This window comes from Arachis duranensis, chromosome 4 (genome assembly GCF_000817695.3).
Source record: "Arachis duranensis cultivar V14167 chromosome 4, aradu.V14167.gnm2.J7QH, whole genome shotgun sequence".
Taxonomy (NCBI): domain Eukaryota; kingdom Viridiplantae; phylum Streptophyta; class Magnoliopsida; order Fabales; family Fabaceae; genus Arachis; species Arachis duranensis.
Window position 1 is genome coordinate 118,836,170 of NC_029775.3, and position 16,013 is coordinate 118,852,182.

General features: G+C 40.9%; 1 protein-coding gene across 1 annotated transcript; it reads left to right on the forward strand.

Moving 5' to 3' along the window:
- The first annotated feature begins 12,224 nt into the window (after positions 1-12,224).
- Positions 12,225-13,334, forward strand: LOC110280608 (F-box protein CPR1-like). The gene has a single exon (XM_021141731.1). The coding sequence runs from the start codon at positions 12,225-12,227 to the stop codon at positions 13,332-13,334; it is 1,110 nt and encodes a 369-aa protein (XP_020997390.1).
- The last annotated feature ends 2,679 nt before the right edge of the window (positions 13,335-16,013 follow it).

Sequence of the window (16,013 nt, forward strand, 5' to 3'; positions counted from 1 at the left end):
AAAGATACGGCACTACTCCAACGGTGGTTATTGGCTCACCACTATAAATACACTGACACCCCTCAGGTATCTCTAAGCCCAATACTCTCTAGACCTGCTAACACCCTTACTAACTTAGGCATCGGAGTGTCTTTGCAGGTACCACCCCCCATTCACTCACGTAAGCAAGTCGGAAGGAGGCTCCAGCGTGCAAACTAACTCAGAGTCTACCATCTGCGGACGATTGGGCCAACCTGCGCCATCTATTCTATTAATCTCCGGTTACCCACCGTAACATTGGCGCCGTTGCCGGGGACCCGAGAGATCATCCATTGATGGCGGACAGATCCCACGAAGAAGGCCATGTGGAAACAGATTCTGAACAAGAGAATCTGGACACAGGCAATAACGATGCGGACCTCGCCCTCCACCAAGAAGTTGACAATCAACATAGAGAAGGCACCTCCGGAGTAAAGAACCCGAAGGTAAATTCTTCAGAAGGGCGTGAATCAGAAAAAGGAGGACCATCCCACGTAACCGAACTCATGGGGTTAGTCCACAGCCGCCTGGAACAGCTGGAACAAGAGCGGGAACGGCAAAAGGAAACTGAAAAGTACTTAAAATAGGAGATGGAACGGCGAAAAGAGTTGGAAAGAAAACTCTTAAAGCTGGAATCTTCCCTTAAGAGTCACAACTCCCGCGACGAGCAAGAAGAGCCGCTCTTGGGTGAAGAGGATCCTTTCAGCGAGGACATAATGAGGGCAAAAGTTCCAAGAAATTTCAAAAGCCCGGATATGGACCTCTACGACGGAACCACGGATCCAAAACATCATCTAAGCAACTTCAAAAGTCGGATGTACCTAGCTGATGCTTCCGACGCTACGCGATGCAAAGCTTTCCCGACCACTTTATCGAAAGCAGCGATGAAGTGGTTCGATAGCCTTCCCCCGAGATCGATCACCAGCTTTGAAGACCTATCAAGGAAGTTTTTGATGATGTTCTCAATTCAGAAAGACAAGGTGAAACATGCACCGAGCCTCCTGGGAATAAAACAGGAGGTCGGAGAATCTTTACGAGCCTATATGGAAAGGTTCAACAAAGCATGTTTGGAGATCCAAGACCTGCCCACAGAGGCAGTCATAATGGGGCTAGTCAATGGGCTCAGAGAAGGTCCCTTCTCACAGTCCATATCTAAAAGACACCACGTTTCTCTAAGTGATGTACAAGAAAGAGCTGAAAAGTACATCAATATGGAAGAGAATGCCAAATTAAGGGACCTGAGTTGGCGACCTGGACCCCCTCCCTCAACTAAAGAGAGGGAAAGGGAAGCCAAGAAAAAGGAAGAGCTCGGTCTCGAAAGGCCAAGAAAATATCACTCTTATACTCCCCTGAAAGTTTCTATAGTGGATGTATACAGAGAGATTTGCAACACTGAAAGACTGCCACCCCCTAGACCCATTAAAAATAAAAAAGGGGGGAGTTGCAGCGATTACTGCGAGTACCATAAAATATATGGTCACTCCACAAACGACTGCTACGACCTTAAGAATGTGATAAAAAAGCTGGCTAGAGAAGGTCGGCTTGATAGATATCTCATAGAAAGGTCGGACAGTCATGGGAAGAGAAAGCGAGATGATATGGATAGAAGAGACCCACCACCGCATACTCCAGAGAGGCATATCCATATGATCTCAGGAGGATTTGCGGGAGGGGGACTTACCAAATCCTCTCGCAAAAGACATCTCAAAAGAGTCTACCAAGTCGGGGAAGAGTCACCCGACCTTCCTACTATTTCGTTCACAAAAGAAGATGGGCAAGGAATAATCCCTGGACATGACGATCCAGTGGTAATAACTATGATCCTAGCCAATGCCCATCTCCACAGAACCCTAGTGGACCAAGGAAGCTCGGCGGACATCCTTTTCAAGCCTGCTTTCGACAAGCTAGGGTTAGATGAGAAGGAGTTAAGAGCCTATCCCGACACCCTATACGGATTAGGGGACACGCCAATAAAACCACTAGGATTTTTGCCCCTTCACACCACTTTTGGAAAGGGGGAAAAATCAAAGACTCTGAGCATAGACTTCATAGTCATAGATGTAGGGTCAGCATACAATGCTTTGATCGGCAGAGCTACCCTTAATCGACTCGGAGCAGTGGTATCCACTCCCCACCTCTGCATGAAATTCCCGACCTCAGCGGGAATAGCAACGGTAAGGGGAGATCAAAAGTTGGCAAGAAAATGCTACAACGAAAGCCTAAATCTAAGAGAGAAGGGAAAAGAAGTTCATACCATAGAGCTCGGCGGCGCAAGGGCCAGAGAGGAGCTGCGACCACAACCGGGAGGAAGGACCGAGGAGATACAGGTCGGTAACGAGGAAGGAAAAAACACTTATATAGGAGCCAACCTAGGGGAAACTCTAAAACAAGGGTTGGCTGAGCTCCTAAAAGAAAATTCCGACCTCTTCGCCTGGAAGGCCTCTGACATACCCGGGATTGACCCCGAGCTCATGTCTCACAAACTCTCGGTCTACCCAGGGTCCCGACCTGTATAACAAAGGAGACGCAAGCTCGGCACAGAACGAGCCCTAATAGTAGAAGAGCAAGTACAGGCGCTCCTGGAAGCCGGCTTTATTAGAGAGGTCAAATACCCAACATGGCTAGCCAATGTAGTGCTAGTAAAAAAACAGAACGGTAAATGGAGAATGTGTGTCGACTATACCGACCTAAATAAGGCATGTCCCAAGGACCCTTATCCCCTACCAAGTATTGATACCCTAGTGGACTCCAGCTCGGGGTACCAATACTTGTCATTCATGGACGCCTACTCGGGATACAATCAAATCCCGATGTATGAGCCAGACCAGGAGAAAACATCATTCATCACACCCAGAGCCAACTATTGCTACGTGGTCATGCCATTCGAATTAAAGAATGCAGGAGCCACATATCAAAGGTTGATGAATAAAGTGTTTTCCCCTCACCTGGGGAGCCTAATGGAAGTATATGTCGACGACATGCTAGTAAAAACCAGGAAGGAAGTCGACCTCTTATCCGACCTCTCACAAGTCTTCGACACCATAAGGCTACATGGGATGAGAATAAATCCCGCAAAGTGCACCTTCGCGGTGGAGGCAGGAAAATTTCTAGGATTTATGCTAACACAAAGAGGGATTGAGGCCAATCCCGATAAATGTAGAGCCATCCTAGAAATGAAAAGTCCGACTTGCTTGAGAGAAGTCCAGCAGCTCAATGGCCGACTTGCAGCCCTCTCCAGATTTTTGGCAGGATCGGCACTAAAATCCCTTCCACTATTTTCCTTATTAAGAAAGGGATGCCAATTCGAATGGACTCCGGAATGCGAGGAGGCGTTCCAAGAGTTCAAAAAGTTTTTAAGCCAACCTCCTATCCTAACCCAACCAGTACTAGGAAAAGACCTCATTCTGTACTTATCCGTAGCAAACAAGGCTGTCTCGTCAGCCCCGATAAAAGAAGACGAGGTCGGACAACACCCAGTCTACTTCATCAGTAAGGTCCAACAAGGCCCCGAACTAAGATACCACAAACTAGAAAAGTTCGCCTACTCCTTGATAATAGCCTCACGAAGGCTACGACCTTACTTTCAAGCTCACACAATAAGAGTCCGTACAAACCAACCCATGAAGCAAATCCTCCAAAAGACGGATGTTGCAGGGAGAATGGTTCAATGGGCAATAGAGCTCTCTGAGTTCGATTTGTGATACGAAACTCGGACAGCAATTAAAGCCCAGTGCCTCGCCGACTTCATAGCAGAATACGCAGGGGATCAAGAGGAAAAGCCGACTACATGGGAACTCTATGTAGACGGATCCTCCAACAAAACGGGAAGCGGCGCAGGCATAATATTGGTAGATGAAAGAGGAACCCAGATAGAGGTTTCTTTAAAATTTGAATTCCCGGCTTCAAATAATCAGGCAGAATATGAAGCCTTGATCGCCGGACTAAAGTTGGCAGAAGAAGTCGGTGCTACAAAGGTGATGATATACAGCGACTCACAGGTGGTGACCTCCCAAATAAGCGGAGAATATCAGGCAAAGGACTCTAATATGAAGAGGTACTTGGAAAAAACTTTGGAGCACCTTGGGCGCTTTGCAGAAACCGAGGTCAAACACATAACTCGGGATCTAAACAGCAGAGCGGATGCCCTATCCAAGTTAGCAAGTACCAAACTAGGAGGGAACAACAGAAGCCTGATTCAAGAAACCCTCAAACAAACAAGAAGTACTTGAGGTAGTCGGTTTAAACCTCGGATGGATGAACCCCTTAGTCGAATACATGAAATTCGACATCCTCCCTAAAGAGGAAAAAGAAGCTGAAAAGATCCGAAGGGAAGCACAACACTACACCTTGGTGAGAAATGTCCTCTACAGAAGAGGGATATCAACACCATTGTTAAAGTGTGTACCGACCTCGAAAACTCCCGAGGTATTGGAGAAAGTACATAGTGGGATCTGCGGAAATCATCTTGGAGCAAGGTCACTAGCCAGAAAAATAATCCGAGCTGGATTCTACTGGCCGACCTTGCAAAAAGATGCCACAGAATTTGTGAAAAAATGTCAACCGTGTCAGATGCATGCAAATTTCCACGTGGCTCCACCAGAAGAGCTCATTAGTATCACTTCTCCATGGCGTTTTGCAAAATGGGGAATGGATTTGTTAGGTCCTTTTCCCCAAGCGCCAGGACAAGTCAAATACCTGATCGTGGGAATAGATTACTTCACAAAGTGGATAGAAGCAGAACCATTGGCTACCATCACCGCTCAAAGAAGTCGCCGGTTCCTCTACAAAAACATCATCACAAGATATGGGATACCTTATTCCATTACTACAGACAATGGAACCCAATTCACCGACGCCACCTTCAGAAGCTTAGTAGCCAGTATGAAAATCAAACACCAGTTCACCTCGGTGGAGCACCCACAAGCCAATGGGCAAGTCGAGGCAGCCAACAAAGTCATACTGGCAGGGCTAAAGAGGAGATTGCAAGAAGCAAAGGGAGCTTGGGCTGAAGAGCTTCCTCAAGTGCTATGGGCCTACAGGACAACCCCCCAATCCGCCACGGGAGAAACACCTTTCCGACTAGTTTATGGCATAGAAGCCATGATACCAATAGAAATCAATGAGCAAAGCTCGAGGGTAACTCTCCACGACGAGGTCGGAAACATACGGGGGCACAAAGAGGAACTCGACTTGCTCCCCGAAGTCCGAGAGGATGCCCAGATAAGAGAAGCGGCATTAAAACAAAGGATGACTACAAGGTACAACAAAAAAGTCATTCGAAGAACATTCGTCCCGGACGACTTGGTCTTAATCAGAAACGACATTGGAGTCAACAAATCAGGAGAAGGAAAGCTCGCCGCAAATTGGAAGGGACCATACAAAGTCAATGAAGTTTTAGGAAAAGGTTATTATAAAGTAACCGACCTGAACGGCGCTGAATTACCAAGGTCGTGGCATGCTTGTAATATGAAAAGGTACTACAGTTAAAAGCGAACTCTACTCCCTGATGTACTCTTTTCCCAACTTCATGATTTTTTCCCAAAAGGGTTTTTTCTGGAGAAGGGTTTTTAACGAGGCATCATAGTAGAGGCTAAGGGAAAATAGGCTATTAAAGACCCTTAGTAGCAAGAAGGTACCTCCCCAATAAACAAAGATCTTTTTTCACCTACTATATCTGTTATAAAATCCTTTTTATTTTTTCCAAGTCTTTCTACGAAACGCACCGACTTAAGCTCGACAAAACGTGAAAATCCCATGAACCGACCTAGATGGTCGTCAGGATAAAACGACGAGGTACAAGTCGGTGTAAAGAGGTTATATGAGTTGATCGTGAAAACTCGGGACAATCTGACCCGTATGTCGTTGAGAGAACCCGATTAGATAGCTCGGAAACACTTCGACCTATAAATCGGGGCGAAGGGCCGAGTAGAAGAAAATGCATCACAAAAATAACCTAAGCCGTAAAAACTCGCTAAAACAAAGTCGAGTATAAGGGATAACAAAAAGAGATTGGAAAAGTTTAAAGACTGTCCCAAAGGTCCTTAAACAAAAAGCTCAGAAAAACAAAGGTTCACAAGAAAAGATCAAGGGAACTTCAACCAAAAAGCATACACGCATAAGGTAATCAAAACCCTTAAAGGGTATCCATTTCGTTAACTTAAAAAACCCTTATCAAAAAAGGGTATTTCTTGATATTTTGTTTACGGCCTGAGGAGGCCAAGAGAAATTGTTCAAACTACACAAATAAAAATAAATAAATAAAGAGTTTAAAAATGAGGGGCCCACAGGCCGGACCCCCAGATAGCCAAAGATCATTTTTTCACAGCAGAAGCAGACAGGTCACCACCACCAGAATCAGGAGGAGTGCCACCGGGACCAGGAAGAGAAGCACCCACAGGAGATGAAGAGGAAGTCGGAGGAACAACTGAAGTACTCGGAGCATCTTTAGAGCGAGGAGGAGACTCAATAATCCTCTGCCCCCAAACAGGTCAGTTTTTACAGACACAAGATCCTTGAATAGGCTTTGATAGCTGGCCTGTGCCGTTTTCCTCAATTCCATCTCCATGTTGCATTGGGCCTGCAAAGCCTTCCCTTTCTCCCGGAGGGTATCTCTCTCCTCCCTTAGCTTGGCAATTTCCTTCCTCAACTCTCCCTCATGCTCTTGATATGCACGAAGCCTTCCTTCCAGTTCCTCGACCCTCAAGGTCGTCCCTAAAGAGCTGAGAGGGGCCCTATCAAAGATATCCAAGAGCTTGCCACAGACCCCCGCCGCTTTGAGGCTCTCCTCGATCATAGTGGTAAGGTGGCCCCGGACAGACATATCATCCATGCCTATACGAGCATAAGGATAGATATTCTTCCGGACGAATGCAAGAGCATCTGCCTTAACCTCCATAGAAGAGCTAGACTCTAAGGTCTTGCGTTTCTTGGGATCAGGAGAGGGTCGGACGACGGAGGGCGGCTGAGAGGGAGCTGAAGAGGAAATCACCATGGGATTGGAAAGGGTCCCAACGTTCCGAGGAGGAGGAGGAGGAGAGATAACCCTGGCCCCACCAGATCGAGCGCGAGACTTAGCTTTAGCCTCCTGGACCCTCTGAAAAGATTCTTGAGCGTTTGTCTTTGCCATTTCTGAAAAAGAAAACAATAGCTAAAGAATCAAACAAGTCGGAATGATCAGTTAACAAGTCGGAAATTTAACAGAAAAACTACCTAGCTGTGATTGGACAAAGGTCGGAGACCCTTGGAGAAATTTTTTAGTGTCCAAATATGGGGCCCTCCCCCACACTTCTCGGAGGAACCCCAGGATGGCGACCTCTACTTCATCCAGGTCATCCAGACCATATTTCTCGCAAGGGGAGGCCTGCAGCCAGTATAAAGGAAAGCGTGGAAAAGAATTGTCATCCAGAAAAAAGGGGTGATGACCCTCTACAGCTTGCACTTTGAAAAAGAAATTCTTAAAGTCATGAAAAGATTCATCAAAAAGGGTAAAAATCCTCTGACCTTGTATAGCTCGGAAGGAAACCCATTGTTGTTTATTATTCAGCCCACTAAAAGGCTTGGTCATATGAAAAAGATGAAAAAAGATTTTCAGAGAAGTCGGGAAATCCAGAGCATGGCTAACAAATTGGTAAATTTTCAAGAAACCCCAAGAGTTGGGATGAAGCTGGGTAGGGGCAACCCGACAATGCTGCAAAACAGACATCTCAAAATCGGAAAAAGGCAGAAAGACGCCCAGACGGGTGATCATGCACTCATACATAAAGAAGAAATGGGGAGCCGTTTCGTTGGCTCTCCCATGACAAACTCGGTCCTCTGAACCGGGAGCAAGCAACTCATATTTAGGCTCATCCTCATCCGAGGTACAGAGCCGGTGGTGGGTGCGAAGATGAGTAATAAACTCCGCATCAACCAACGGCTCCTCCCCCAGAACAGTAACGTCAACCCAATCTACGGAGGCCATTTTCTTTCTTTAAGAAAAATGAGGAAACCTACAAAGGAAAAAAAGAAAAGGAAAAATCAAAAACAAAGGTCTCTAGAGAGGAGAAAAAGGAACCGAGCAAAAGTCTACAAACCTATTTCTCTACAAAGTAAAGTCATACGAAAAGTGCAAAGAAAAAGAAAGAAACTAACCTCTTTCTGGAAATGAAGGTAGGAAGAAGCAAAAGTCTCCGGAGCACGAGAATATAGTATGAGTAAATACAGCACGAACAAAGAAAGAAGAAGTTTGAAAGATTGCAGAAACGGAAAAAAGAAAGAGAGGGAAAGTATTTATAAACATGCTAAGGGGCATAATGGTAAAAACGAAGCAGTCATTAATGAGAGTGCACCGTTACCAAAGCCATCAATCCCTAAGTGCATCCCTAACGGACACAACGCTTGAATAGACGTAACTGTCAGAACAAAAGGTCGCGAAGATCACGTCGGTTTAAAAACCCGTGAAAGTCGGCTACGAACCCGAGTTAAATACTTGAACCCAAGCCCTAAAAGAGATCTTGGGCTCAAGTAGGGGCACTGTTCATACCCTGGCCCAATGATAAGGGCCCAGGTCCAACTAAAAGGCCTAATCCGATGGATTAAGCCTAGCTAGGCACGGCACTACTCCAACGGTGGTTATTGGCTCACCACTATAAATACACTGACACCCCTCAGGTATCTCTAAGCCCAATACTCTCTAGACCTGCTAACACCCTTGCTAACTTAGGCATCGGAGTGTCTTTGCAGGTACCACCCCCCATTCACTCACGTAAGCAAGTCGGAAGGAGGCTCCAGCGTGCAAACTAACTCAGAGTCTACCATCTGTGGACGATTGGGCCAACCTGCGCCATCTATTCTATTAATCTCCGGTTACCCACCGTAACATAATATATATTCAAATTTTTATATAAAATAATCATGAAAAATCAAAGAATTGAAGTATTTTTAAGAGGAAGGCTAATATTCAAGAAGGAGAACATATAACTTTTACAATATCAACATCGGTAAATAATTCTTCTACTTTAATGAATCACGAAAAAAGTGAGATACAACCTTCAAAAGTTTAAAGAATTGCATCTGATGAGTTTGACCTTAATTCTTTGGAACGAGACCCTGTAAAACGGTTTTAAATTTGACAATATCACTCAAATAAGAAATATGAGGTTAGACAAGTTTATCTTAAATGAGGTCCATATAAAAAATATTTTGACAATTATCTTCTATCTGGTCCCCCAAAATTTTGTTTCAAGCTCCGCTACTGATGCAGAGGGTTTGTATTGTTACACCACTATGAACCATATTATATTTTTCTATGGAATCCAGTGACCCAATCCCACAAAAAATATCTTACTATAATGTTGTTAAAGAAAAGAATTATTGGTATAATCAAAATGCGGTTCTTCAAGGCATCGGTCATGATGCATCAAATGATGATTACTTAATAGTTATAGCCTTTAAGAAAAATCAGCTTCATTGTTTTTCGTTGAGGACTAATTCATGGACCAAGATTGATGTTGCACTGCCCATACCCTTGATAACCCACGAGTTTAAACCTGAGGGGTTGTTCTTTAACGGAGCTATACATTGGTTGTCTTATCGATTTAACAATCAAGATATTCTAATCTTTGATGTGATCGAGGAAAAGGAGATTCTCAAAGATACCTTTACCTGAACAAAAACTAATGTGGTGGTCCTCCAAACTCGTGATATTAGGAGGGTGCCTAGCTTTGAATTTCTTCGACTACGGTGATTCCTTGATAACCCATGGGTGTTGAAGGAATATAAGGTGCCATCATCTTGGATTCTTCTCTACGAGATTCTTCACCACTGCGTTCTTTCTTTATTCTTATCTAATGGCAGTGATTTTATTGTGGAAGATAGTGCCAATATGAATTTTGCCAAGTATAAACTTGAAGGAGAGAGGGATCAGTGTTTTAAATACTTTAATTATGGTTTCTTTCATCTACCTTCAGATCACACGACACGAGTCGGTTTGGTTTGGGTTTATGGTAAAATTAGAACCGAATTGATCAAAATATAATTGGTTCGGTTTGGTTTAAATTTATAATTTTTTGTATATGTATTTAAATCAAATTAAACCAATTAATAACGAATTGATTCGGTTCGAGTAATTGGGTACTCGATGACTTTGAAATTCATAAAAAAAACCAAATTTTTATTTTAAAAATTCAACAAGTACAATAAACATGTAATATCAATTGAAATAATTCAAACATGTTATACACAAAATACATTAAAAACTAAACTCATTAAAATTTAAACATATTAATAGTGAATAATCATTGTCTAATAGACAAGTCATATATATTTTTAATTTTTTATTTAATTAATATATGATCGAATTCGCAGATTGGTTCGGGATCCGCATCCCAGAACCAATATCCGAACCAATTACTAACAAAGGCTGTTTGAATTGGACCCGATTATCCGTTAATTCCAGAACCGATTTAATTGGTTCGGTTCGATTTCGAACGAGAAATCGGGGTACTCGCTACCGTGCTCACCCCTAGAACACACTAGTACTGTGTATACACCGAGTCTCGCCACACTCCCCAGCTGTGACAAGAAGAAATGGAAGAATGGTATGTAATAAATAAGTAATGAGCTTTATTTGCACTTGTTATATATTCATGTTAATTTAATTGCTTAATAATTATTAAGTATGTGAGTTTTGAATATTATTTATGAATAATTATTGAATTGCTTACTACAGTTAGGTAGTGGGGTGAGTTTTGCCGGCGGATCTTTTCGCAGAAGACATCAAGTTTGTGAAGGATGATTGGAAATTTGGAATCACAAAGAGGTCAAACAAGGAACGTGAATAAGGGAGCAATCCAACTTTAGGCATGCATGCACGTTGTTCTATTTTAAATAGATTGTAAGGTTGGCAATTGTGTTGAAAGCTTCAAGAAACTTTAGTTTTAGAGCAATGCTAGGGCCAGTAATTTTTGTGATTGTTAACCATCAATTAGCTATTAATGATGATTTAATGGTGTGAGATTGGTGTAAAATTTCATCCAATGGCTCACTTTTCTCTGCTGGTTACATGCTGGCCAAAATTCAATAAAACTGCTGGCTTTTTAGACTTTTCCTTAGTTTTATTCTATTTTGCTTTAGAGTTTGAATTTTGTGTGTTGTTATTGTCATTGTAATAATCATTCATTGTTTGATGAAGATAATATTTCATATACATGAGATATATATGATGGATGTTTAAATTAAATTAAATTAAATTCAGTCTTAAATCAATTCAAGTGACCAAATTCGCATAATTTTAAAGTGGATTCAAACCTAATTTTTAACAAAACAAGAAAAGTATTAATTGAATTGAATTAATTCTGAATTTGATTTTTAAATTCATATAATTCAATCCAAACAACCTTCGTTATACTGTTATTAATTATTAAAGTTGAAAGTTTCCATTTTTATTTTGTAAGTATCACTTGTCAACAAAATTCCTCATAAACAGAGGAGGAAGAAGATAGTGTGCATGTTCAGTGTTCTGACTTTTTATCTTTCTAATCATATTGAACAATATTTCCAATTTGAAAGTATTCCAGTCATGAGAAAGATGGGGTTTCAACAGCGCCAAAAACATACAAGAATTTGTTACACATCATGACTTTAGAATGTTAAAAATTAACTTAAAAATTCAAATTAAAGTAATACATTTATTTTTTTTAAGGATCCAATTAAACGTGTTCTTATTAAATATTATATTTCAAATTTTGAGAAATTAAATTTTAGGTTCAAATGAGATCTCAAAAAATTTGGTACGTGAGAAACTCTAATTCTTAAAAATAGAACTAACTTACTAACAAGAATTTAAGTCTGATAGAATCTTGGACCAACAACCCTTCACAAATACTATGAAGCATTTACATAAGAATCATAGAGAGTAAGAAAACACTTAGCATGAATGGATAATAACCAGAAGAGCATCAACGATCTTCCTCTGGAGTTGTTCCAAGCAATCTTATTGAGGGTGCAAGCCAAAGATCTATTCCGTCTCAAGTTTGTTTCTAAGCTATGGTTTTCTCTCATCTCCGATTCAAACTTCGTGGAATTACATCTTCACCACTCTTTCGGATTCGCCCCTTCATTCTTCTTCAACAAGAACAATGAGGAGGCTCGCTTGGTTGACCTACATGCACTATACAAATGAGGAGGCTTGCGTGGATAAGAAGAAGGAGCAGAAAGAGCAATCGAGCATGGAGGAGAAGAAGAATCAGAATGACAAGAGCAAGAGCATTCACGACATCCTCCCTCTTGACCTGATTCACATAATCTTACTGCGGGTACCGATCAGACATCTCGCTTGCCTCAGGTGCGTTTCTAAGCTCTGGTGCTCTCTCATTTCTGATCCTGACTTTGTGGAATTGCATTTTCACCACTCTCCCGTATCAACCAACGCATGCATCACCATAGGAAAACGTTGGATGGCTTACTCTGTTTACTTAGACGCACTATTTAGTGACGGCAATGATGCATTACAAGTAAGAGAGGTGTCTCCCCCTTTATACACGACAGAACCTTGCGATTTTATCGTCCTTGGATCCTGCAGAGGCTTCGTTTTATTTGGTCGAGACCCAAATCTTCTTGTGGTATGGAACCCACTGACTGGATCCGGCAAATTAATATCCTACTCTCATATTTATTCTCGATGCAAGTACTGTACCGGTTACTGCAACTTCCATCTCTATGGATTTGGTTATGATGCATGGCAGGATGATTACTTAGTTGTTGTAGCTTGGCAGGATATGTATAACCATGATCACTTTGACTGCTTTTCCATGAGAACCAATTCATGGATTGATTTTGATGCTGCACTCCCTAAACCCTTGTTTAGTTTTGGCAGCCAATCTATTGGGTCCTGCCAATCTTTTGGGTGGTTCTTGAATGGAGCTATTCATTGGGTGAAGGAGAGGACTTTCTCAAGGATATCTGGACCGGAACAACTTGTAATGAGTGCATGGTCCCATCCAAAACTCGCCCTACTAGGAGGCTGCCTAGCCTTGTATTATTGCAATTATGATAGCCGTAACACTCACATATGGGTGATGAAAGAATATAAAGTGCACTCATCTTGGACTCTCTATCAGATTCCTCACGAAGGCTTTCGGCCATTGTGCTTATCCAGTAATGGTGATATTATTGGAAAAGCTCATGATTTTCCCCAAACCGGGTTCTACATGTATAATCTCAGAGAAGAGAGACTCCAATGTTTTAAAAATCCTTGTTTTTCGGTTCACCTCTTTGCATTCGAACCTGTGTATACAGAGAGTCTCTTGCCACTCCCCAGTGAATCACAAAGAGGTTAAACAACGAACGTGAATAAGGGAGCAATCCAACTTTATGCATGCATGTTGTTCTATTTTAAATAGATTGTAGGGTTGGCAATTGAGTTGAAAGTTTCAAGAAACTTTAGTAGTTTTATTCTATTTTGCTTTAAAGTTTGAATTTTGTGTGTTGTTATTGTTATTGTAATAATAATTCATTGTTTGATGAAGATAATATTTTATATACATCAGATACGATGAATGTTTAAATTAAATTAAATTAAATTCAGTCTTAAATCAATTCAAATGACCAAATTCACATAATTTTAAAGTGGATTCAAACCTAATTTTTAACAAAAAAAAGTATTAATTGAATTGAATTAATTTTGAATTTGATTTTTAAATTCATATAAATCAATCCAAATAACTTTCATTATACTTTTATTAATTATTAAAATTGAAAGTTTCAATTTTTATTTTGTAAATATCACTTGTCAACAAAATTCCTCGTAAACAGAGGAGGAAGAAGATAGTGTGCATGTTCAGTGTTCTGACTTTCTATCTTTCTAATCATATTGAACAACATTTCCAATTTAAAAGTACTCCAGTCATGAAAAAGATGGGGTTTCAACGGCGCCAAAACATTCATGAATTTGTTACACATCATGACTTTAGAATGTTAAAAATTAACTTAAAAATTCAAATTAAAATAATACATTTATTTTTTTTAAGGATATAATTAAAAGTGTTCTTATTAAATGTTATATTTCAATATTTTGAGAAACTAAATTTTAGGTTCAAATGGGAGTTCAAAAAATTTGGTACGTGAGAAACTCTAAGGCTTAAAAATAGAACGAACTAACTAACAAGAATTTAAGTCTAATAGAATCTTGGACCAACAACCCTTCACAAATACAACAACAAACAACAACAACAAAGCCTTATCCCACTAAGTAGGGTCGGCTACATGAATCAAACGACGCCATTGTGCTCTGTCATGTATCATGTCTACAGAGAGACCGTTTACATGTAGATCTCGTTTGACCACCTCATGGATGATCTTCCTATGTCTTCATCTGTCTTTCACCCCTTGTCAATCTTTCATCTCATCCACCCTCCTGACTGTGTATTCTGTCGGTCTTCTTGTCACATGTCCAAACCACCTGAGATGCGATTTTACCATCTTTTTCACAATAGGTGCTACTCCAACTCTCTCTTATATCTTCGTTCCTTATTTTATCCAATCGCGTATGACCACTCATTCATATCAATATCTTCATCTCTACCACATTTAATTTATGTTCGTGCTCTCTTTTATCCGCCCAATACTCTGTACCATAAAGCATAGCCGGTCTGATTGTAGTGCGATAAAATTTACCTTTAGGTTTTAAAGGTACTTTTTTTTTCACATATAAAAACAGACGCACTTCGTCATTTTGACCAACCTACTTGGATCCTATAATTTACATTATGTTCAATCTCTCTATTATCCTCTATGATACTCCCAAGATACTTAAAACTTTTAACTTTTCGTAAGATGTTTTCTCCAATCTTCACCTTTGTATTGGGGTTTTCTTCAGTGGTGCGAACTTACATTCCATATATTCTGTCTTGCTACGGCTTATACGCAGATCATACACTTATATAGCTTCTCTCCATGAATTCAACTTTCTATTTAGGTCTTCTCTTGACCCTTCAATAAGGACGATATCATCGGCAAAAAGCATGCAACATGGCACATGCTCTTGGAGATGCTCTGTAAGTACTTTCAAGACTAATGTGAAAAATGTATGGACTTAAGGATAATCCCTGGTGTAATCATATACCAATAGAAAATTTCTCTGTCACACCAGCTTAAATCTTCATACTAGTTGTAGCCCTATTATACATGTTTTTAATTGCACAAATATATGAGATCCTTACTCTCTTCATTTCTAAAATCTTACATAAGACCTCCCTTGGCACCTTATCGTACGCTTTTTCTAAATCAATAAACATCATGTGTAGATCCCTTTTATTACTATGATACATCTTAATCATCCTTTTTAACATGTATGTAGCTTCAGCGGTGGATCTGCGCTGACATAAAACCAAATTGATTCTCTGTTACTTGTGTCTCTTGTCTCAACCTCCATTCTATCACCCTTTCTTATAATTTCATGGTATGGCTCATGAGCTTGATCCTTCTATAGTTTTTGCAACTCTGTGAGTCTTCTGTCCCTCATTAAATAACTCGTAGAAGTAGCTCTTCCACCTTTCATTAATCTTCTCCTCTTGAGCCAACACCTTTCCATCCTTATCCTTTATGCACTTAACCTGATCCAAATCTCTCGTTCTTCTTTTCCGACTCTTTGCAATTCTATATATACCTTTTTCTCCTTCTTTCGTGTCCAAAGACTGGTAGAGACCTTCATATGCTCTTGTTCTTGCTTCACTTACAGCCACTTTTGTCTCTTTCTTAGCCGCCTTATATTTTTCCCAGTTATATGCATTGCGGCATAAAGACCACTCTTTAAAGCATTCCCTTTTTATCTTTTATCTTTTCTTGTATACTCGCATTCCACCACCAGGACTCCTTGTCTCTTGGTCCTATTCCTTTAGATTCACCAAAAATTTCTTTTGCTGTTCTTCTAATAACTTCTGCCATCTCCCTCCACATCTCTTCCGCGCTTCCATTCCCATCCCACCTTGCCTCTTCTCCTACCCGTCTTAGGAAGCTTC

Excerpts from the sequence above, each read along its gene's own strand:
- LOC110280608 (XM_021141731.1), top strand. The coding sequence starts at position 12,225 with ATGGAGGAGAAGAAGAATCAGAATGACAAGAGCAAGAGCATTCACGAC.